The 23,521-nt window shown below is 38.5% G+C and overlaps 1 protein-coding gene across 2 annotated transcripts in view; it reads right to left on the bottom strand.

Annotated features, from left to right (window-relative positions):
* The window catches only part of KDM4C (lysine demethylase 4C), a 432,788-nt gene that overhangs the window by 29,146 nt on the left and 380,121 nt on the right, over positions 1–23,521 (bottom strand). For both annotated transcript variants that reach the window (XM_055145808.1, XM_055145803.1), the window contains one exon: positions 14,736–14,906. In XM_055145808.1, coding sequence (XP_055001783.1) covers positions 14,736–14,906 — 171 coding nt within the window. The remainder of the gene's footprint in view (positions 1–14,735; positions 14,907–23,521) is intronic.

A 23,521-nucleotide genomic window follows, 5' to 3' on the forward strand; every position in this document is an offset into this window, starting at 1 on the left:
CAGCAGTCTTGTAAATCCAGTATTACATGTTTTATAGAGGGGAAGAAATCAGATGATGCAGGGCAATTGATTTGCAGACACACACAGAATGAACATATATTATAAATTATACTTCTTAGCAGAGAATATTTTATGACCGTGGGAAAGATTAGGAATTGAGGGGGAAAAAACTGTTCATCCTATTCTCTCTCTGCATTTCCTCATATCATTCCTCTTCTTTATCCACATACTCCAATCTCAAAATATAATTTGTTTAGTAAAATGAAAGGTGGGGTTTATTGCTAGTTCTCTTTTACCCAGGAAAATCAGCAAACATCTTTCAAGTATGATGTGAAAAGGTAATATAAAAAGCAAAAGCAGGCAGAATCTCTTGCCCCTGTGCCAGGCTATTTTCAATGGGGCACCTCGGGGAAGGATGGGTTGAGTTTCCCTTCCCGCCCCGAGCAGAATCCCAACAGCTCAAAACCTCCAGAAAATAGCCCCAGCCATATTCAAGGCCACTCTACACATGCTCCGCCGAGCCTCACACATGAAGAAACCAACAGAGGAACCCAGGTATGTGGGACCCGTGGCTGAGATCTCCAAGCCTACTCGGATTGGGACTGGGTCTCCTCCACGCAGGTCCCCAGTTTTCCAGTAGCTTGGCAGACACACCCACAAACTGCCCCCAGCGCCATGTAATCTCATCAACAGCCAAGATCCAGAGACTATAAAACAAAGGTCTCGGAAGAGAGTAATGCAATACTTCCTGGAGCATGTGGCCTCATTCATGGCCGTACAACCTCTTATACTCTAGCCCACTGATGTACCTAAAGTAGCACACATTTGTTTGATTTTAACATATTTGCTTGTATTCTCTTGTATACAGGCTTAAATGCCCCCCCAAAATACAACTCTATACACTTTCATCTAATTATGGTGGGAAGATGCTTGCTGATGGGGTAGGTGTTTGAATATTATCTGTAATGAACTATTGTGAACTACTTTATGAAAATAAAATGTATAAAAATTGGGGGAAAAAAGCAAAAGCAGTGGTTAATTCATCTATAGCAACAGTATTGACTATCAGATAATTTTATCAAACAGAAACTTAAGCGTACTCTATTACCAAATTCACTTAAATCCCATGGGTCAAATGGGGATTATAAACTCTTTTGATTAATAAGCAGTCCCCTGGAGCAATAGCACAGCGAATATGGCATTTGCCTTGCACACAGCCGACCTGGGTTCGATTCCTCTGTCCCTCTTGGAAAGCCTGGCAAATTACTGAGAGTATCCCACCCACATGGCAGTTGGCAAGCTACCCGTGATGTATTCGATATGCTAAAAACAGTGACAAGTCTCACAATGGAGACGTTAGTGGTGCCCGCTCAAGCAAATCGACGAATAATGGGACGACAATGCTACATATATATATATGCATATACACACATACATACATACACATATATATACATATATATGAAATTGCATGTAAAACATTGTGCTCACAATGTACTATATGAAGGACTGGCTCTGGAAACTTTTAAGTATTAATGAAATGCACCTGGTCATGCCTTAGTAAAGGGTCACAGCATCGACGCTTGATACCAAATAAGTTAGAGCTGGGGAAATTCAAAAGTTTGAAACCCAGTTTGAAGAGAAATAAACAAATCTTGGCATGTGCTGTGCTAGCGAAATCTGTCCATGTATTTACTTAAAGTGATAAGGAATTTTTCGTTATGTTTATTCATTTGGGTTTTTCTTCGGTCCGTGCCTGGCTGTACTCTGAACTTATTTTGGGTCTACGCTTAGAGACTACTCCTGGTGTGCTTGGAGGACCATATGTAGTGCTGGGGATCAAAACAGGCCGAACAACATGCAAGGCAAATACCTTAACCGCTGTACTGTCTCTATGGTCCTATGTTTATATTTTCTATTAAATATATGATCATTCAATTTTATTCCAAGATTTTTAAATTTTGTCATCCAAATGTTCATCAAATTTGAATAGTTACAGTAGATGTAGTCATGTGCAGCATAATGACATTTTTGTTAACAAACAACCATACACGAATGATGAAATGAAGGTTCCTACATAAAGTCTAGGTACAAAGTAAGATATAAAAGATCTTTGTAAGTACACCCTATGACAGGCATTCAATGGTAAAACTACCCAGTAACACATTTCTCAGAACATGTCACTATCATTAAGCAAATGCATATGCAGCAGAATATTATTCAGCCACAAAAATGAAGAGTTCTATCACTTGTAATGATATGGACTGAAATGCAGGCATTATGCTAATGAGGTAAGTCAGAAAAGAAACACAAATTACAAATCCCAGTAATAGATGGAATATTAAAAATCACAGAAAAAGATATCAGATTTGTAGCTGTAAGTTTGAAAGGGGTGAGAATTGGTGAAGAGGAATTTCAAAGAAAGGAAAAAAGGTAAAGATTTCCAGTTATCAGATTAGTATGAGGGATATAGTATACAATATAATGACTGGTAAACTCTACTGTGCAATATGTATGAATTGTCATCCCAAGGAAAAGAAATACTTTTCCTCTTTTTTTCTCCCCTTTTGTATCTATATAAGAAAAATGTTATTAACTTAAAATATTAATTTCACAACATATGAGTCAAACCATTATAATGAATAACAAACTTGTAATGTTTGCAGATTACATATCAGTAAAATTTGTGGAAAATATGATAATCATTACTTAGAGATGAACATTCACTGGGGAGCCTGCAAAGACCAATAAGAATTTCCAACATCCCTGCTATTGAGTAGACACAGGTACCAGCAGCTGCATTAGCCCTATTCTTCATCACAGATTTATCACTCTCATGGGAATGAGGCATTAAAAAATTATTTGATTTTTATAATCATATTTATATTTATTTTATATTCCATTCTCATTTTATTATATAAAAATTCATTTCATTTGAATCAAAGCATTCAATTTTTATCATATTTAGCAATTTTCTTTAAAGAAATGTTTTGTGGAAGTTAAAACATGGGTTTGGCCTCCCTCCCCAGGGATGGGAGCGTACCCAGCAGTGTTCATGGCTAAATCCTGGCTCTGCACCCAGAGATCACATCTGATGGACTCAGAGGAGAGAAGGTCTCGGGTACCAGTGATAGAATCTAGATTGGCTGCCTGCAAGGCAAACACCCTGCCCACTATTTTATCTCTCTAGCTCAAGACCTGTTATTTTTTTAGGGACTATTTGCTAGCTACCAGTCCTACTTTAAGGACTAATACAGAGAATGAGCACATATATTCAAATTTAAAAGTAATGCTCGACTGACTAAATTTGGATGTAATATCCAAATTAATTAGGATAATAAGAAATTTAACACTTGAATAGGAGGCTACTAATATTTACATTTTAATTTAACAATCATTATCTTCTTTTTGTTGTTTTGCTTTTGTGCCACACCCGGAGGTGCTCAGGACTTAGTCCTGACTGCTCAGGGTGCAGTCCAGGTGGTGTGGCGACTAAACTTGGTTGGCCATGTGGAAGGTAAGTGCTTTACCCACTGTCTTATCTCTTTAGTCCTATTTGCTATGTCCTTGCCAAGTACATAACGGTGATTTAAACAGATGCAGTCTGTTTTCTAAGAAGCTAAAAATTTCATGTTTGCCACATTCCAAATTAGGAAATGTGCTGACAGAAAAGCTCAACTTAAAATGTAAATTTAATGGATAGAGGGGTCTTTTGATAGTAAAACGACACTGGAACTTTGATGATGAATGAGGTGAACACTATACTCATATCAGAGTATTGTTTGACTGAAACATTGCAAAATACTTCTCCATTCATTTTCTTTCATTTTCTCCTCCCTTTATGGGGAAAAAATATAACGTTTTAAAAATATCTTGGAAATACTGATAAAAATACTTAAAATAACATAAATAATGACTATTATCTAAGATATATAAATGAAATGATACAAACTATATATAAAAACATTTAGGTCTAAATACACTTGTTACATTTAAGATCTCATCATAGAAAATACTCTTTTCATCGTGCTTCTTTTTTATTTTAGTTTGGACATTACCTGATGGCCTGTTCCTACGTTCAGGGTCACTCAGGAGGGGCTTGGTGAATCATATATAGTGCCAGAGATTGAAACTGGGTCAACACATGTGCCAGGCAAGCTCCTTCCCTGACGTACTGTCTATCCAACCCCAAAATAATCTGATTTTTAAAAACATCCAATTTTTTGTTGTTTTTCGAAGAAACTTACTTTTTAACTGATATTTTCTGCTCTTTTTCTTCTAAAGGTATAAAAATTATAATGTTGAAATTGTATTTGAAAACATAAAATATTCATTTCCACAATACTCCTGATATCAAGTAGATCTGCAAATGAGCTGTGACATGTCTTTCTAGAAGTTCTGAATTTCAAAAAGAAATGATAATATGCAACTTTCTCTTTCGTAAAGCAATCTTGAGAAAGTCAAGAAGTAAAAAAAACGCCACATTTTTGGCTGCTAAATGTAAGGTTCTACACTGTGATTATAGTCATTCATTTAATTCTATGCCAATTCATTAACCAAGTTGTATTGTTTTGATTTGATAGAACTTAAGACTTTGAATTAACAAAACACAAAAATTAACTCAAAGGATCTTATCTCTAAATGTCCTATCTAAAACTAAAAAACTTTTACAAAAGAAATAAGAGAAACATTCTGTGACCTTGAGTCAGACAAAATTTTATAAGATTTAAGTAAAAACATGATCCATAAAGGACAAATTGATAAATCAGGCTTCAAAAAAATTGAAATCTTTTGCTCCTCAGATACTATTTAACAAGTAAAAACAAAGATACAAACGAGGACATATTTGTAAATAATGTGCCTGGCAACGGATTCACATATACAATGTATTTTAATTACTGTAACTAATTAAAATCAAGCAAAATATCTGAGATCCTTTTAATAAAGATGAGAAACGCATGATTAATAAACACTTGGAAAAGATGCTCAAAGTCATTATTCATACAGAGAATTAGAATTAAAATCATACTGATACTACTTATCTAACTAGAATACTATCAACCAGTAGACTGACGACACCAGGTATTGATGAGTACATGAAGAAATATAACTAGAAATATAATATAATTTCTAGTGGAAATGCAAAAGAAGACAGATGCTTTGGAAACCGTTTGGCAGATTCTTAGAAAGCTAAATGTACACTTAACATAGAACTCAGTAATTGCATTTCCATATGTTTACCCAAGAGACATGAAAAGACATGTCCACACAAAGACCTGAAAACAAATGTTCAAAGTTGCATTCTTCAAAATAGTTCCAAACTGGCTGAACTCCAAAGTCCATTAACTGGCAAATGGATAATAGAAACGTTATATCCAAACAACACAATATTATTCAAACTGGGAGGGGGAAAAAAAAACCCTCAAACACCTAACAGAGAACTTGTCTGAAATCCATAACAAGGTCCTACTAGTCCTTGATCAGCTAGCTCATCTCTCTCCTTGCTGATGTGATGGCTCCAACGAGCTGGCCTATCATAGCTGCTTGCATCCTTGAACTTGATCTCAATAACTTCCACTACCCAGTACAATTTTCTTGTAAAATTTTTCAGCTGAGTTCCAAGAGAGGTGGCCTATACCACAAATGTAAAGAACATAAGTGATGAAAAAAATAATATAAATAGGCTTAGATGGGGCTGGAGCGATAGCACAGCAGTTGGGCGTTCGCCTTTCACGAGGCCGACCCGAGTTCTATTCCTCCGTCCCTCTCGGAGAGCCTTGCAAGCTACTGAGAGTATTGAGCCCACACGGCAAGGCCTGGCAAGCTATCCATGTGTATTGGATATGCCAAAAACAGTAACAATAAGTCTCTCAATGAGAGACGTTACTTGTGCCCGCTTGAACAAATCGATGAGCAACGGGATGACAGGCTTAGATGGGGGCATGAATTTTCACAGGTGAGGTAGTCTGACTTATAAGAGGTAGCCTGGGAACTTCCCAGGATCCCATAGTAAAATCTATTTTTTCTTCCTCCTATTCCCTTAACTGTTGTTATTGCCATGATCAGAAGTGACACTCTTGGATGGGGTAAAGAGAAGATAGGGTGGCACTGGGGAACCTAAACAACAATGTGAAAGGTGGAATTTTTAGCCTCATGCCTGCAAGGCTAATAATAATGCCTTTACCACTGAGCTACAATTAGGTAGCCAGAAGGTGATTTGGGGGAGAAGACAAATCTTTTCCTAGTTTTCCCATACTACTTGGGTATTTTATTTTATCTCTAGAACACCCAGGGTCACTCCTACACATACGCCTATGCATCTCTGAATTCCTCAGGGTACCTAGCACTGCGTTAAACACACAACTCACAGAGATACCACTGGATATTCCCAAATGTTGGGACGATCATGTTCAAGGTGCCTGCCACCCATGCATTTAAGCTCTGCACAGAGATGATGAAAACCTAGAAATTAATAACATTGCCCTCAAGTTCAAGGTAGTTATTTTGATTTTGTTAGACTCACGATGAGATAAGTCTCCTTGGAAGGAAAAGGATGAGAAAGAAACACAAGGAACCCGTCTCCTGGGAACAAGTTCTCTAAACTAATCACCTTGAGATAATTACCAAAAGGGAAGTAAGAGAAATACTGTCAAGTGAGGAAGGCATAAATTTGAAGTAAAACATAACTGACAGTTGTGTCTTCAGGACAACTAGCTAATCCCCTGCATGGGACAACAGAATAATGACATACTTTTTGTCAAAGGGCTGCCAGCACTAAATGGAATTTGTCAGTATGATGGCTACAGAATTGTGGTCAGGAAGGTACCAATAATTTATAAAATGAAAAGGAAGTGCAACTCAAACATGACCTCCAACATCACATTAATATGCTTTGGGCTTCAATGCAAAAGGCAAACCATGTAATACACAAATGGGAATGAAGTCCTAGAACTAGTAGTACCCATCCTACCAACATAAGACATAGTTCATGAAACTTATAAGACTGGGTAGCATCTCAGGTTTAGATAACTGATATATCAGATGAAAGCTGGCCTTAGAAGGCCCTGCCCTTTGCCCAGTGGCCAGAGCTTTCAAAGGAACAACCAGACTTTAAGGCTCTGAATTGTCTCAAAGTTTTTAGATTTTTTAAAATTTATTAATTCCTAGCCCTCTTTGGTTATGCATTTTTAATAGCCATATATCTATCCATTGTGCTTAAGTCTAGTCATAGTAAACTGTGTTTATAATGTAATGTGTTTTGAACAGACTGCTCTGTGTGGAGTTTGTTTTTTTTGAAAATATTTAAAATACGTTGAAGGATTTGACCTATCAAACTAATGTCTGATTAGAATGCTTAGTAAGAACTTAGAAAAACTGTGATATCTGTATTAGTCATATATCTAAAATGTATAATCATAGGATATTTTAAAGACTTTGATTACTTACATAAAAATGGATAGGTTTGATCTGTGAAGCTTATATATTATATCAACATGAATCAAAAGACAAATGAAACTCTTCTTATTTTGCATTCAAATTTATTAATGTATAAGTAATTTTTTCAGTCAAATATAAAGGTTTAGAAAAGTATATTTTAATTTTACTTTTATTGGGAGGGGGTGTTTGAGACTATATCCATCCATGCTCAGGGTATTACTCCCAGGTTGGTGCTCAGATGTTGCTCCCAGCTCAGAGACCAAGGGACCATGAGGTACTTGGAAATTGAACCTGAGCCTCTGGCATAAAAAAGCAAGTACACTAGACGCTGGAAAGATAGCACAGTGGGTAAAGCACTTCCCTTGCATGCAGCTGACCTGGGTTAGATCTCTTGGAATCCCATAGAAACCCCCAAGCTTTGTCAGGAGTAATCCTAGAGCATAGGGCCAGGAATAAACCCTAAGCACTGCTGGCTTTGACCCCAAAATACCACCCCCCAGCAGCCCCAAAAAAAGCATGTACACTAGTCCTATGAAATACCTCCCCAGTCCAGAGATTAAGTATTAATTAAAATCAAAGTATTAATAGATACTACATCCATAAAAGGTTTCTCAAGTATGTGAAAATCAACAGGACTCTGGCAAAGTCCTTCATCTTAGACTCAGCTCCATATTCCAGAGAGAGGACCATGCCTCTCCACAATAGTTAGATGCCATGTGAGCTGTACCGGCACAATCCTAAACCGACACAAGTTCCAGGAGCCTCTCTAGCAATGCCCCATTCATTTTTATCAGAACTACAACCTCAATGGAACGGGAGTGGAGGGGGGAGAGGATGTTAGTCTAGAACAAGTATAACAGATTGTCTGGGACAGGGTATGACTTCTACCTGACTTAAATATCAAGCACACCTATGAAGATACGATTCCATCGGAAAAAAATAAGTATTTCTGGGAACATTTTGTTCTTAGCTTTGTGAATGCCTTCAAATGTGCTTGCTTGCCTCTGCACATTCAGTCATTCCCACACCTATGAGGCCAAGTGGGGACTTACAGGGTGCTTAACACTGAGCAGCATCAAAGAAGGATCTGGGTTTTCCAGCAGTGTCATGCTAAGCACACCTGGAAAGGTGTGTGTGGGCCTAGAAGCCACAAACAATGGCATATAGGAGGTCAATCTGAATTGGTGATCTGTCACTACCTAGTTTGGGGGGCATGAAAAGATGTGATACTTGACTTTGTACATCTGTGGAGTAAGTTAGAATTTACTTTGGAGCTGAATTTACTAGGAAAAGTCATTGTAATATGAGTCAGAACACACAGAAAAACACAAGCCTAAATCTAATGAAATGAGTTCTTTATTACAAAGTCCAAAAGACACCTGGATTGATTTATAGCAAGTGGAAACTTGAAGTCGATGCAGCAAAATTTCACAACCCAGGCATCTGGTTTAATTAACAAAGAAAGAGCAAAATTGTAAGGACACATCTATAATGGCGTTCCCTCCAGTCCCAGAAAGGGTGGCATTCACGGGAAGGGGAAGAAAGAATGGGAAAAAAAAACTTTACTGACTGAAATTAATAGTCTAAAAATAATAGATTTTTTTGGTCGCCACAATGTGTCAGCCATTCAGTTCATCTAGTCCTTTTTTATAACCGTAGAAGGTAGAAATTATTATTCCCATTTTAATAGAGAAAAACACCCAATAGCTAGAAAGTTTAACAATGTGTCTGCAACAGAAGTGGGGAAAAATCAGCTCTCAGAACTGCAGTTTATATACTGGACAAAAAGGGACAACCAGTCCCTGGAATCCTGAAGTATATTTCCCAGTGCCTCTTGCACATTGCAACAGAGGCTGAAAAATGTAGCACGTCCTCCAGGAAATTTCAGTGATGAACTCTTGCTGTCGAATTTCTAAATGGTCCTGTTTCTCTTCTCACACTCAGTAGTGAATGTTAAGTGTCTGCCCAGGCTCCCTGGGCAGGCTGCATCCTTCTCCATGACGGGAAACAATCGTCACTCTAGTGTTACATGGGCATGCCAGAGGATCCCTGACTGTGGCAGAGGCTAAAAGGGGCTCCACCTGGTGAGGCTCCTGGCATTCTTTTGGGAGGGCAACTTTCACTCCCATCAAAATAGTATGAGACAAAAAAATTCATCAGCAAGTGTGTCGCAATTTCATAGACTGACAGATGGAGGCGTGTAGCAATATATCTTTTATTACTTCCTTTGACAGCTACAGATTGCATGCCGAGTTTAACTGGGCTGATACACACATTCTGCAGGTGGATTGTTGAGAGCAGAATCTGGGAGCATTTCTCTGGTTACCACAGAAATAATGTAACTAGATATGGAAAGAAATTTCCTAGTGGAAAGAATATTTATTCCCCTACTACTCCAAAACCTCTCTCTAGTCACAAAATCCTAAGATGGGATTTTAATGTCTGGTAAATTTATTTTCATGCCAGTCTGTATTCTGGCAATGCTTCTCTGCTACTGGATTCTTAATATGGCTTATAATCACTGATTTTATAAATAAGGGAATGTAACTTTCTGCACCAAAGCAGCAGGCTTCGTAAGGAACTCTATTTGTGTCCTACATAAATAAATAACTTGGAATGATATTCTGAATTCGATTTTCATAGTAAAAAAAAAAAAAAGCTGTACCAATGCAGCAATCCCAGTTAGCAAGCACCTGCCGCTTAGAATAGCGAGGCAGTCACGCAGGCGGCTGAGAACATGGGATGAAAGTGCTTTCCCAGCAGCAATCACACCTGATAAGCACATTGTGTGGATTAGAAAGTTTTCAGACAAGTAGAAGAAAATCATTTCCTACCCCCAGTTTCAGACACCCTAAGTATATCATCTAATGAAAACAAGATTTCTCTGAGGAATACAGAATGTATTTAGTATTTCCACCAAATAATTATTCTGCCACGATCTGCAAGAAACTGGGACATAAACAGACCTGTTTGCATTTTTCTTATTTCCTGATGAAACTCCTCCATTAGGGTCCCCATGTTCCACAAGACAATTGTGATGTGGGTGAATATGGAATGCTAAACTTGGGTGACTGTACTAATTAGGTTAAAAGGCCTAAAAATGGTAGGTGATGCAAACATCTATATCATATATTGAACTGAATATTATTATCGATGGACATATAATTCAGCATATATGTGTTATATTTTTAAATTTAACATCACAAGCCCATTTCTCAAACTGAAGTCTAGTTTTCGCATACTACAAAGACGTTTTCATCCTGGGACTTTTACTAAAGTCAGGGAGAAACAGAGACCCCAGTCAATTCTGGATTAAGTCTTTACATTTTGAAAGTATGCCCCATTGAATTCATGACTATGCTTTTCAGGAAACTGGGTGAGGAGCAGGACAAAGTATGTGGCAAAATGGGTAAAAACAATACAGAAAAGGAAACTAAATCCTGCCACTGAGTGAGAGATGCTGACACCGCAGGTCGATTTCTAAAATTCCGGGGACTAAAATAGGTTTCACGCTTACTTTGTGTGTCAACCTGTCTGGACCAGGGGACATCCAGATATTAAATCAAAACTGTTCTGGAAATATCTGTGAGGCCATTTTTATGTTTTGTTTTGGGGCCACACCTGAGAGTGCTCAGGACCAGGGATTAATCCTGGCTCTGAGCTCAGGGATGATTCTGGTGGGACTCGGGTAACCATATGTGTTGCTGGAGACTGCACTTGGGTGGGCCCCATGCAAGGCAAGCACCCTACCCGCTATACTATAGCTCTAGCCCCACATGAAGGTGTTTTTAATAAGTTTCATATGATGTGGGCTGATAGAATAAAGCAGATTACCTTGCTTTAAATGGGTGGGCTTCTATCCATCAATTGAGGGCCTGAATAGAACAAAAGGCCAGTCTTCCCTCTCCCACATAAAAGAAAATTCTGCCTACCTGAACACAAAATAAAATATTATCTGTTTCTGTGTCTATAGATATACTGGTCTTGGGACTGAAGCTATACCATCGGTTTTCCTTGGTCTCAAAGCATAACGGATTGGAACTCCACCATTGGCTCGCCGGGATAACGAGAAGGCAATGGTAGACCACGGGGCTTCTCTATCTCCATAATCATGTGAGTCAATCTTTATAATAAGTATTTCCTTTGTGTTAGTGTGTCTATATCTACACAATCTATAAAGCCTAAGTTCTACTTCTTTGCAGAAGTCTAAAATACAATTATAAGGAAAAAAAAACCCACAAACCTCGTCCTCGTATTGTTACCAAAGAAGGAAAGCAGAAGCCCATTCACAACCAACAGACCTCTTTTATGAGCAGACAGCTAGTGACAGTAAGAGAATGTAACTAAAATATAAAAATACAGTAGGACTAAAGCATTTCTACTTGGTACAAAAGACTTGGAAAAATGATTAAAATGAAGAAATCAGATAGGGTAAGAGGAAATATGCGGAGGGAGGAAAGAGCAAAGGAATGGGAAAATCTACTTATAGGTTAGTATAGGTGGGTGTGTGTGTGTGTGGGAGAGAGAGAGAGAGAGAGAGAAAGAGAGAGATAGAGAGAGAGAGAGAGAGAGTATTTTTTTAAGGGGTGTTTTATTTTATTTATTTTTTGCTTTATTGGGTCACATCCAACAATGCACAGGGGTTACTCCTGGTTCATGTTCTCAGGAATTACTCCTGGCAATGCTCAGGGGACCATATGGGATGCTGGGAATCTAACCCGGGTTGACTGCAAGGCAAACGACCTACCCACTGTGCTTATTGCTCCAGTCCCGCAAGTTAGTATTTACTGAAATTTATTTAGAAAAATGTGAGGGGAGAGAGAGAAGTATGTGTTTGGGAGAGAACACGGGCTTTATCAATTAGAGTGGAATTTGTAAGTAAAGGAATATAGAGACAAGCAAATGTGGTACGTGTTCAAAGGAAAACACAAGTTTGAAGAGCAAGCAAGTGTGCTGTTTTCCCTGAAGAAATGACTCCACACAAATTCAGACAGATGCTTCATCTTCAGCCCATGCTAACCTATGCCACGGCATAGAATAGGGATCTTCTTCCCTCTACAAGCTTTACACACATTGTTGCTAAAATTTTAAATCCTTGTGAAATGTGCTAAGTAATAGATAACAAAGCTTTAAAGAATGTTCCTTTTACAATTTTATCTAAATGCTCTGATGTTCTCAAAGAATCCTACAAATTTTAAACTCATGAATACTTCAATACCATTTTGTCTAGGTTCACAGAGAGTAGGAGTGGATGGAAAGACATGTGGAATTTAAAAACTTTCAGCATAATATGCTTTCATTAATGGACAAATAAAAGACATTCCAGGAAAGCTTAAATCCAGCTGTGCATGTGTGTGTGTAGACTTGTGCAGTGAAAGGGAATTTAGGATTCATTAATACCATGGATAAAGACTTAATTATTTGCTCAGGTTTTGAGATTAATGCTTATAAGTCTTTTATCCCTTGCTCACGAAAGTTTTATCTCTTTTACCAGCTTAATATTCATAGTTTCCATACAAGAAGTTGTAATTCTGTAAACAGAATGCATGTAGTCTGAGCAGGCCTGGCGTAACCAAAACTGAGAACCAGGCTGTGGTCTACTACATGTGCCTGTGTCTTCTTGCTCTGATGTCTCTGTCTTACTCCTCCTTGGGAATAGGAATCGAGGCTCTGGAACCAGACTCTGAGTGGAGACTCTACCCAACACATATCTGCTCCGCGTGACCTCAGAAAAATGAATGACCTCTATGTGCCTTCTTAATCTCAGCAGAAGAATGTGAAAAATATTGAGATCAGAAGAATGAAATGCATGTCAAGATCAGAGAGCAGCGCTGGCATGTGGTTCCACCCGTTAAGTCAGGGGCACCCTTATTCCTTATTAACTTTGTGAAATCTCCCACTTTTTTTAGACTCAACTGGGAAAGAGCTGCATCTGGCTCATCTATAACTTAGCAGACAAGACAGAAAGTACCCACTAACCCTCCTCATTGCCAGCCAAGCAGGGATCCCACCTTTGCTCCATTCTCTTTGCCAATACCAGTGTGATAGTTGGTGTAAATACTCAGAGACTGGACTGGAGGCTTAAAGATATGACTTATTTTAATAAAGAGAGCAGACTTCCTAGAATTGTTGGCTATGGGGCCAGGGAGATGGCTTTAAGTGTGAGCGTGCATGCTTAGCACATGAGAACCCTGGAAATGATCCCTTGCATTGCAAGGTCCTCTGAACACAAGTAGGAGTAACCTTCAAGCACAGAACTGTAAATAGACTCTAAACTCTTAGCTGAATGTGGCTCCAAAACAAACCAAACAAAAAAGTTGTGATTTACATATTGATGCAGAATATAAAACTCCAGTCCCTTTTTGTATGATCCTGTTGTGGTATTTTTAGCTTACCTAAATTCATGATATTTATGATCATTTTATTTGGGATGGGGGAGACATCCAGCGATGTTCAGGGGTTACTCCTTGCTCTGCAATCAGGAATTACTTCTGGCAGTGCTCAGGGGACCATATGTGATGCCTGGGATTAAGTCTGCATGCTAGGAAAACATCCTACCCACTGTACTACCACTCTGTCCCTAAGATCTTTAAGATCTTTCAAATATCATTTGTTTATATACTTGTCCTTCTTAAAGGCATACAGAAGAAGTAAGAATAGCAGAGCTGACTGAATATATGCTTCTTCTACTGCAGGGCACTAAAATTTTAGAATTGTTTATATGCAATCTCATAAAGTTACACTTAATTTGCATTTAAAGAGTCACTAAGAAATGGTTTTCCAAGTACAAATAAAGGCAAAGCACCAACAGACCTGAATAAGGTAGAAGCTACTACATTATTGAGATCTGGTTCCTTAGGTGGATTCATCCCTAAAACACAGAATTGATTAAGATCAAACTAGAGACAAACTCTGCTGCCAGTTATATGATGTGACCAGTTTCAAAAACCTTCTGTGGAAAATACTCTTCTTGTGAAACTTCCCATCAAAAAGCGAGATTTGTGGAGTTATTCCCCATAAGCTCTGAGGCATTTCACTGAGGAAAATCGAGTCAGGGAAGAGTGAGCAGACAGTGACAGGAACACCCACACCTCTTCAAATCCAATTCTTACTATAGTCTCTTTCCTCTGTGAATTTTGCTTGATGCAGTCAGAAGGATCAGGTGAGGCCTAGAAAACAGCAGGTCCTCACAGTGGGAGTTACTTTGGACAGTTACTCTCCAAAGCAATATATTCCTGATGGTGGAACAGACAGGTGATACAAAAATAGATGGGAGAACAGGAGCTCCAGATACATACCACGATGTCCTCAGGGAACGTGTCTCTGCTGAAGGAGCCGTCATCAAACACAACCTCATAGAAGGTCTGTGAGGTCACAGCAATCACTCTGCAGCTATAATAGCGAGTGTTCCGGTGCTTGGTGATGACTGTCTGTCCAACGCAGATGCCCTTCTCACCAGGCTTGGACTTCTAAAGAAGGAACAGAGGAGGAGGAGAGGGAAAAACAACAGGAGTGGGAAGAGGAAAGGACAGAAAGTGAAGGGAATAGTTAATAGAAAACAATCACTACTTTGCTCATGATAAATTATCTTCTTAAAAAAACTTTTATTAGAGAATAGTTTTAAACTTTGTTTTTGAAAAGTTACAGGAATATACATGTTATAGAAAACACTCATATACTCTTTTCCCCTTTACCTAGATTCACTTGCTATCTATTGCTGTTCCTTATTTTTCACATAAAACTCATGGCAGATGGGGCTGCAGTGATAGCACAGTGGGAAGGGAGTTGGCCTTATACGTGGCCAACCTGGGTTTGATTCCCAGCATCCCATATGGTCCCCTGAGCACCACCAGGGGTAATTCCTGAGTGCAGAGCCAGGAGTGACCCCTGTGCATCGCCGGGTGTGACCCCCCCAAAAAAAAACTCATGGCAGAGCCTGGCAAGCGTGGCATATTCAATATGCCAAAAACTAACAATAATGGAGCTCATTCCCCTGACCCTGAACATGACAGGGATGAATAAAGACATTACTGACGACTGCTCGAGCCAATTGAGCAGTGGGATGACAGTGATACAGTGATGCATATAAAACTAAATATATGTGTACATGTAAATATTAACACAAAAAAGTCATTTGAGAATTACCTATATCATACTCCTAAATATGACAATGTTTTTTCTTCTAAGCATAGGAATTTCCCTTTATATAACCACATTACAGTAATGAACAAGTTAATGTAACACTTAGAATACTAAAATCTACAAAGCACATTTCAATTTTGTCATTTATGACAAACTAATAATATTTATGGAAACAAGCAGTGACATTTATGAAATCTCTATAACTCCTGTTCTCAAGTACATGGTTCAGCTTCAAATCAGGCACTGCATTTAGTTACCACTTCTCTTTAGTCTCCTTTTATTTTATTTTGTTTTTAAATTCTTTGATGCTCAGACCGTATTTCTGGCTCTATGCTCAGACAGCACTCTTGGTGGTGATTGAGGGACCAAATGCTGTGCTGGGGATCAAACCTAGATCAGCCATGTGCAAGGCAAATGCCTACCCTCCTTTTAATTAGCAACATTTACAAATATTCATTGTGCTTACTGTGGTGATACTTTGAAGGATGCAATTCCTCAGTCCCCTACTTTTTAACAGAACATTTATCTAGGGTTTTCTCATAAGCAGATTCAGCTTATATACTCCTAGCCAGATATCACACAGGTGATGTCATTTTCTCTGGATATCTGGAGGCACTTGATCAGTGTTTCCCAAGGTGGCAGGACTATGGGAATGATAATATAGGGTCATGTTGGGGGAAATGGAACAATGGGGGACTTGCACAGTATTAGCCTTTAGCCTCAGGTGAAATTGGGGGTGGGTGTTGCTCCATTTGCTTAAAGAAGGTAAATTTTCAGGAGAGTTCTCTGAATGCTTTTTCTTTTGGGACCTCAGCACATAAAGATCATTCATTTCTCCATGTGGCATTGATTTTCAACCCTGTACAGTGTGGTCTAACCTACTTTATAATTAAGTTTCCAACTACTGTTGTGTTACTGTCTATCTCTTCCTTCAAGTCTGTTAGCAGTTGTTTTAAATAGTTTGATGGTTCATCAAACTAATTAATTTTTTAAAACTTAATTAATTTTTACAACTAATTAGCAATGGATGGAGGAAACACAGTTAAAAAAAAAAGTCAGCTTTTTTTATTCCTGCTCCTGCATATTTCTGTTTACTGATGAGTCTTGTTTGACCCAGTCTCTGTGAAGGGGGTGACATGTTGATTTTTCCCACTCCTTATTTAATTGACATTCATTACATGATAACTTGGATTTGTTAAGCAAGTGTATGCAACTGTCCATCCATTATTAGTATTTAGTTATAAGGGGCAGGGGAAGAACTCACATTCCTAAACGTTGATATACCTAATGATATACCATCACTGCTTTATCACCTCTGGGTAGATCACTAAACTAAAACTCAACAAGGGAACACTGGCTGTGAAGGAAGAAATATAAGAGATGGACTTAGCAGACATATATAAGCTTCTTCACCGGCCAAAAGTCAAGTACGCATTCTTCTCCAGTGAACAGGGTACATTCTCCAAGACAGAGCACATTCTGGGTCACAAAACATAGCTCCACCATATCAAGAGATGACAGAAACTGCATCCACTATCTTCTCAGACATGTTGCATTAAAAATGGAAGTTAATGGGGCTGGAGCAATAGCACAGCAGGTAGGGCATTTGCCTTGCACGTGGCTGACCTGGGTTCGATTCCCAGCATCCCAAATGGTCCTCTGTGCATTGCTAGGGGTGATTCCTGAGAGCAGAGCCAGGAGTAACCCCTCTGCATTGCCAGGTGTGACCCAAAAAGAAAAAAAAAAGGAAGCTAACCACAAATTGGAAATGAGAGGAAAACTCAAACACTAGAAATTAAAAAATTCTCTTCTGAATAATCATTGGGTCAAGAAGAAGTTAAGATATTCTCAGAAACAAATGTGAATGAATACTGAAGCAACCAGAACATATGGGATACAGCGAAAGCGGTGTTATGAGGAAAAAATCATACCAATGCTATGTCACATATGTTCTGGTTGTTTGAATCTTAGAAAGCAAGAAAGTACTTCATTATATTGAGGAAAACTTAGCTAGAACACTTTACAACATTGACTCTAGAGGCAGCTTCAATGATTTAGTGCCATGATCCAAGCTAATGGGAGCAAGGATAAATAAATGTGACCATATCAAACTAAGAAGCTTCTGCAGGCAAAAGAAATGATGATCAGAATAAAAATATACCTCAGAGATGGGGAGAGAATATTTGCCCATCAGTCATCTGATAAAGGTTCATAGCTAAGATATATAAGGCACTGATATATCTTGGCTTTTTTACAAGGAAAAACTCCCATCAAAAAGTGGGGGGAAGAGATAAACATGAATTTTCTCCAAGATATACAGATGGTCAAAGGTACTTGAAAGTAAGTACCACATCACTTATCATCAAGGAAAATGAAGATCAAAACAAAAATGAGATATCATGTCACACCAGTGAGACGGGAACACATCACAAAGAACAAAATATCCAGTGTTGGTGTGGATGTGTGGAAAGGCATATCATCATCCACCGTTGGAGGGAATGTTGAGTGGCACAGTCTTCTGGGAAAACAATATGGAGCATCCTAAAAAGAAATTAAAAATTGAGCCTCCATATGGCTCAGCAATTCCACATCTTGGCATCTACCCAAATACCCAAAAGACATTTGCACTCCAATGTTCATTACAGCACTAGTGACAATAGTTAAAATATGGAGAGAACCCAAGCATCAAAGAAACAGGTGAGTAAATAAAGGAACTATGGTTCAGGGACTAGAGAGATCGTCTAGTGGATAGAACACTTGCCTTGTATGCAGCTGATGCAGGTTCAATCCCTCATACCCCATATGGTTCCCCAAGCCCTACCAGGAGTGATCCCTGAGTTCAGAGCCAGGGGTAAACACTGAGCACTTCTGGGTGTGGCCCCAAAACAAAATACCCTCCCCCCAAATAAGAAAATAAAGAAAGAGATTATGTCACATATACACAATGGAATACTATTTTTTTAAGGATAAAATCATGGAACTTCTGCTATATGGATGGATCTGGAAAGTATTGGGCTGAGTGTAGTTAGTCAGAAGGAGGACCGACACAGAATGGCCTCTCTCAGATGTGGGGTATAAAGAAACAATAGGGGAATAACAAATGCCCAGACAACAGAAACTAAAATCTGGCCTTCAGTAGGACACTTACCACAAGTGAAGGATGGGAATGATGACACTGGGACAATGGTGGAGGAACATGGACACTGGTGGAGAGTGGTGCTAGGATGTCTAACACATGAAACCTTAATGTCAACAGTAATGTAGATCCTGGTGTCTAAAATATTTTTTAAACTAGTCATACTCTTATTAAGTACTGCAGTTTACTATGCTATCACCTCCCTTGTGCATGCTACTAAAATTGAGATTCACCCTCTAAGAAGACAATGTGTTTTGAATTTTCATTCTGAGCTCTACCTTACTAACTGAAATCTTGAGACTGTTACTTAACCTTTATCAACCTCAGTTTGGTCATCTGCCGAAAAAGTACTATTTACATTAATAGTTAGCTATACGATTAAAATGAAGCATATAAAAGACTCAGACCCAAAAGGGAAGGTGAGCATATATCAACTAGCTTTGGAAACAGAACACCTGAGACCCTAATTATAAGTTTATAAACCTCCCTGTTACTGTACCTCCATAATTGGCATGTATAAATGAGCATGATTTCATCTGACATCACCTGGTTTTATATTGAAGGCTAAATCTAGCCCAAAACCATCATATTCCTGGCTTCTTAACCTGCTCCATGTGTGACTCTAACTCAATCACAGTGCAATTTATGATCCTTACAGAAACCCTAATGTGTTCTCACTTCTCTATACCGCCAAAGCTCACCCAAAGCCTTTGGCTACACCTCTCCCAAAGTTCTGGTTAAATGTCACTCATTGACTATCCCTTCTGTATCAGAACCATTCACAGGTCAGTACCAGGACTAATCTTTCTGTCCATGGCGTCTACCACAGTGTGTCTAACACTGTTACTACCAGATGAACAATGAATGAATGAATGAATGAATGACAATACGAATGGGCGGTGAAGACAGTGCAGACACATTTTCAAAATGGGAGGAAACTGATTGCATTCCTTCACTGTCTACAAAAGGGCAAAGAAAAAGAGTTTTAGAAGACGTTCTTTTCCTTGGGATAGGTAAGTATGCATATATGTGTGTACATAGAAGGGAATGAAGAAGGTTTATGAAGATATTCACAGGGTCTGGCAAATGGAAGCAATCACTCAAGGGAAAGTGATATAAACTTGATAAGGAAAAAGGTTAACTTTGGACCATAACCATTTTCTTCCTGCTTAGGACATGAAATTTATGCAGATAAATTTAGCTGACTGGAAAAATGGCCAACACACAAATTAAATACACAGCCTTCATCTAAGTAAAAATTTCCATAAGCTTCAACCATGACCATTTCATTGGCAAGTACTAAGGAATACAGATTCTTTTCATAATACTATTTTGATAGGATTTCTGATTTATTTTTGCTGGTAAAATTTATTGACAAGCATAGCCCATAACTGATTATACATCCTCAAAAATATTTCCTGTCAGAAAAGTCTAAAATATATTGATGTTAAGAATGTCATTTCTGATCAGAGAAGACAGATGGTAGGTAAGGGGCTCCATCAGATTAAAGAAATGGCTGTGGCATTTCTGAAGATTAGTGTATAGAATAAGCTTGTGGAGGTCACACTTTCTTCACGTATATACACTAAGCAGAAATTAAAAAACAGTGATTCGATACCACACTAAATTAAACCAAAGACCATAACGTCTTTTAAAGAGAAGCTAGAATCAGTTTGAGATGCTGGGGATGTGTGAAAAAAAGTTATCAAAATTCTACCAAAGCATAATAGAGTTCCTTGGCATGTGTAAGAGTCAAGCATTTTCAGTATAAATTCACAAATACATATGAGTTCATTCAACTCCCACAAGTAACCCTAAAGTAACAATTATCTGCATTAAACACATGAAGTTACTGAGATAAAAACTTGGTGTTTTACCAAGATGTAAGAGCTAGAGAGAGGCTAAGGTGAGGCCTGGAAGTGGGTAGTCAGGACTCTGCTTTCCATCATGACATGTCAGCATCAAAAAGGAGAATAAATGAAGAAAGAAATTAGAAGATAGATAAAACCAACCAGGAAGAGGGAATAGAGTAATTCAGGCAGTTGTTTAAAGAATTAATATTTTCCTTCTTTCTTAGCTATAATACTACAAAATTCAGGTGAGTGATTTTTGTAAAAGAATAGTTAGTACTAATTTTTTTAGCTATTTTTCCAGTCACTGCTAATGCAAGAAAGCATTTTCCACCCTGTAGTATATCACAAAAGTAAATTAGCAACTTGGGTTTAGAGCTTATCTGTAAATGCAAACTGTACCCACAAGGACTGCTGGAGTGGCCTAGTACCACCATAGGGTCCTTGCAACATTGCATCCTTCTGGCCCTCACACTGAACTGCCAGCCCAGATGGCGGAGAATCTCCAAGAGTGGTCTCTATCCACCCGAGCACTAACTGGGAGCTTCCCTCCTGCACATAAAAAACGTGGACTGTATAACTTCATAGCCTCTTAAGTTTTTTTTTCTATGTATGCTCAAGTGCATACCGACATAGCACACAATGAATGGCAAATTGAAAGTCCCCAATACCTTCACTGGTTTACACAAAGTGAATTTGTTTCTTCCACTGGGGACTAGAGTCTGTTTCACTGCCCCTGGAATCTGATTAGGCTTGTGGCTAGCCTGCTTCAGCCAAAGGAACACATACTTACAACATAAGTAATGGCATGCCAATTTGAAGTCTTTTGCTCAAAAAGTCTTGTAAACTTCTGCTTTGTCTCTAGGAGCCCTAGAATATTATATGCACAAACCCAAGTTCTCCTGTTGGTGATTGAGAGATTACATTCATTGAAGTTGAGGCATAATACATAAGAAAGAACCCGGTAGAGAGGAAGAAACTATCTCACAGTTAACCAGAGAGGAGTAAGGCAGCCAGCGTGGAAAAGAAAATCTGCAGCTATAATAGCCAAAACTATCTTCAAAATCACAAGATAAATTAAAGCTTGGTTTTATTTTTTATTTTTTATTTTTTTAAATTCTTTTATTAAGTCACCATGTGGAAAGTTACAAAGCGTTCAGGTTAAAGTCTCAGTTATACAACGCTCAAACACCCATCCCTTCACCAGTGCACATATTCCACCACCAAGAATCACGATATATCTCCCCCCTCCCCCCCACCTCCCCAGCCCCCCACCCCGCATGTGTAACTGGTAAATTTCACTTTACTTTCACTTTACTTTGATTACATTAAATATTTAAACAAAAAAAATTCACTATTATTGATTTGGAGTTTCTCCCCCTAAAGTCGATCTGCTGAAAAGAAAGCATTTGGTAATTTGTTTTCCACTGCTGAGAATGAAGAGATATGAGGTCAGGAGGCCGCACTAGCAGCAGCATAGTTTTGGATTTCTGTATTTTAGTATTTTAGTAACTAAGTCCAGAGAAATGTCTGCCAGGAATCTCAACATTGTAAGCTTGTACCTCTCAGCTACTTTATATTCCACATATGAGTGCGATCTTTCTATGTCTGTCTCTTTCTTTCTGACTCATTACACTCAGCATGATACTTTCCATGTTGATCCACTTATACGCAAATTTCATGACTTCATGTTTTCTGACAGCTACGTAGTATTCCATTGTGTAAATATACCAGAGTTTCTTTAGCCAATCATCTGTTTTCGGGCACTCTAGTTTTTTCCATATTGTGGCAATTGTAAATAGAGCGGCAATGAACATGGAAATGCAGATGTCATCTCTACTATACCTTTTTGCCTCTCCGGGATATATTCCCAGGAGTGGTATTGCTAGGTCAAATGGGAGCTCAATTTCTAACTTTTTGAGCATCGTCCATATTGTTTTCCAAAAGGGGTGAACCAGTTGGCATTCCCACCAGCAGTGAAGGAGAGTCCCTTTCTCCCCACATCTACGCCAATACCGGTTGCTTTTGTTTTTTGGGATGTGGGCCAGTCTCTGTGGTGTGAGATGATATCTCATTGTTGCTTTGATCTGCATCTCCCTGATAATTAGTGATGTTGAACATTTTCATCTGGAAATCAATCAACATAATCCATCATATCAACAAAAGAAAAGATAAAAATCATATAATCATATCAATAGATGCAGAGAAAGCATTTGACAAGATCCAGCATCCATTTATGATGAAAACACTCGCCAAAATGGGTATAGAAGGGACCTTCCTCAATATAGTCAAAGCCATTTATCACAAGCCTATGGCAAGCATTGTCCTCAATGGGGAAAAACTAAGAGCTTTCCCTCTAAGAACAGGGACGAGACAAGGATGCCCACTCTCTCCACTTCTGTTCAATATAGTACTGGAAGTACTTGCAATAGCGATTAGGCAAGAAAAAGATATTAAGGGCATTCAGGTAGGAAAGGAAGAAATCAAGCTCTCACTATTCGCAGATGATATGATACTATACCTAGAGACCCTAAAACCTCTACCAAGAAACTCCTAGAAACAATAGAGTCGTATAGTAAAGTTGCAGGCTATAGAATCAATACCCAAAAGTCCATGGCTTTCCTATATGCAAATAATGAGAGAGAAGAAAGTGACCTTAGAAAAGCAATCCCGTTCACAATTGCGCCTCAAAAAATCAAGTACCTCGGAATCAGCTTAACAAAGGAGGTAAAGGACTTGTATAATGAAAACTATAAAACACTACTTCAGGAAATAAAAGAGGACACGAGGAAATGGAAAGACATCCCCTGCTCATGGATTGGAAGAATTAATATTGTCAAAATGGCAATTCTCCCTAAAGCATTGTACAAATTCAATGCGATCCCTATAGGGATACCCTTGACATTCTTCAAAGAAATGGAGCAAGCGCTCCTGAAATTCATATGGAACAATAAGC

Source organism: Sorex araneus, chromosome 1, assembly GCF_027595985.1.
Source record: "Sorex araneus isolate mSorAra2 chromosome 1, mSorAra2.pri, whole genome shotgun sequence".
Taxonomy (NCBI): domain Eukaryota; kingdom Metazoa; phylum Chordata; class Mammalia; order Eulipotyphla; family Soricidae; genus Sorex; species Sorex araneus.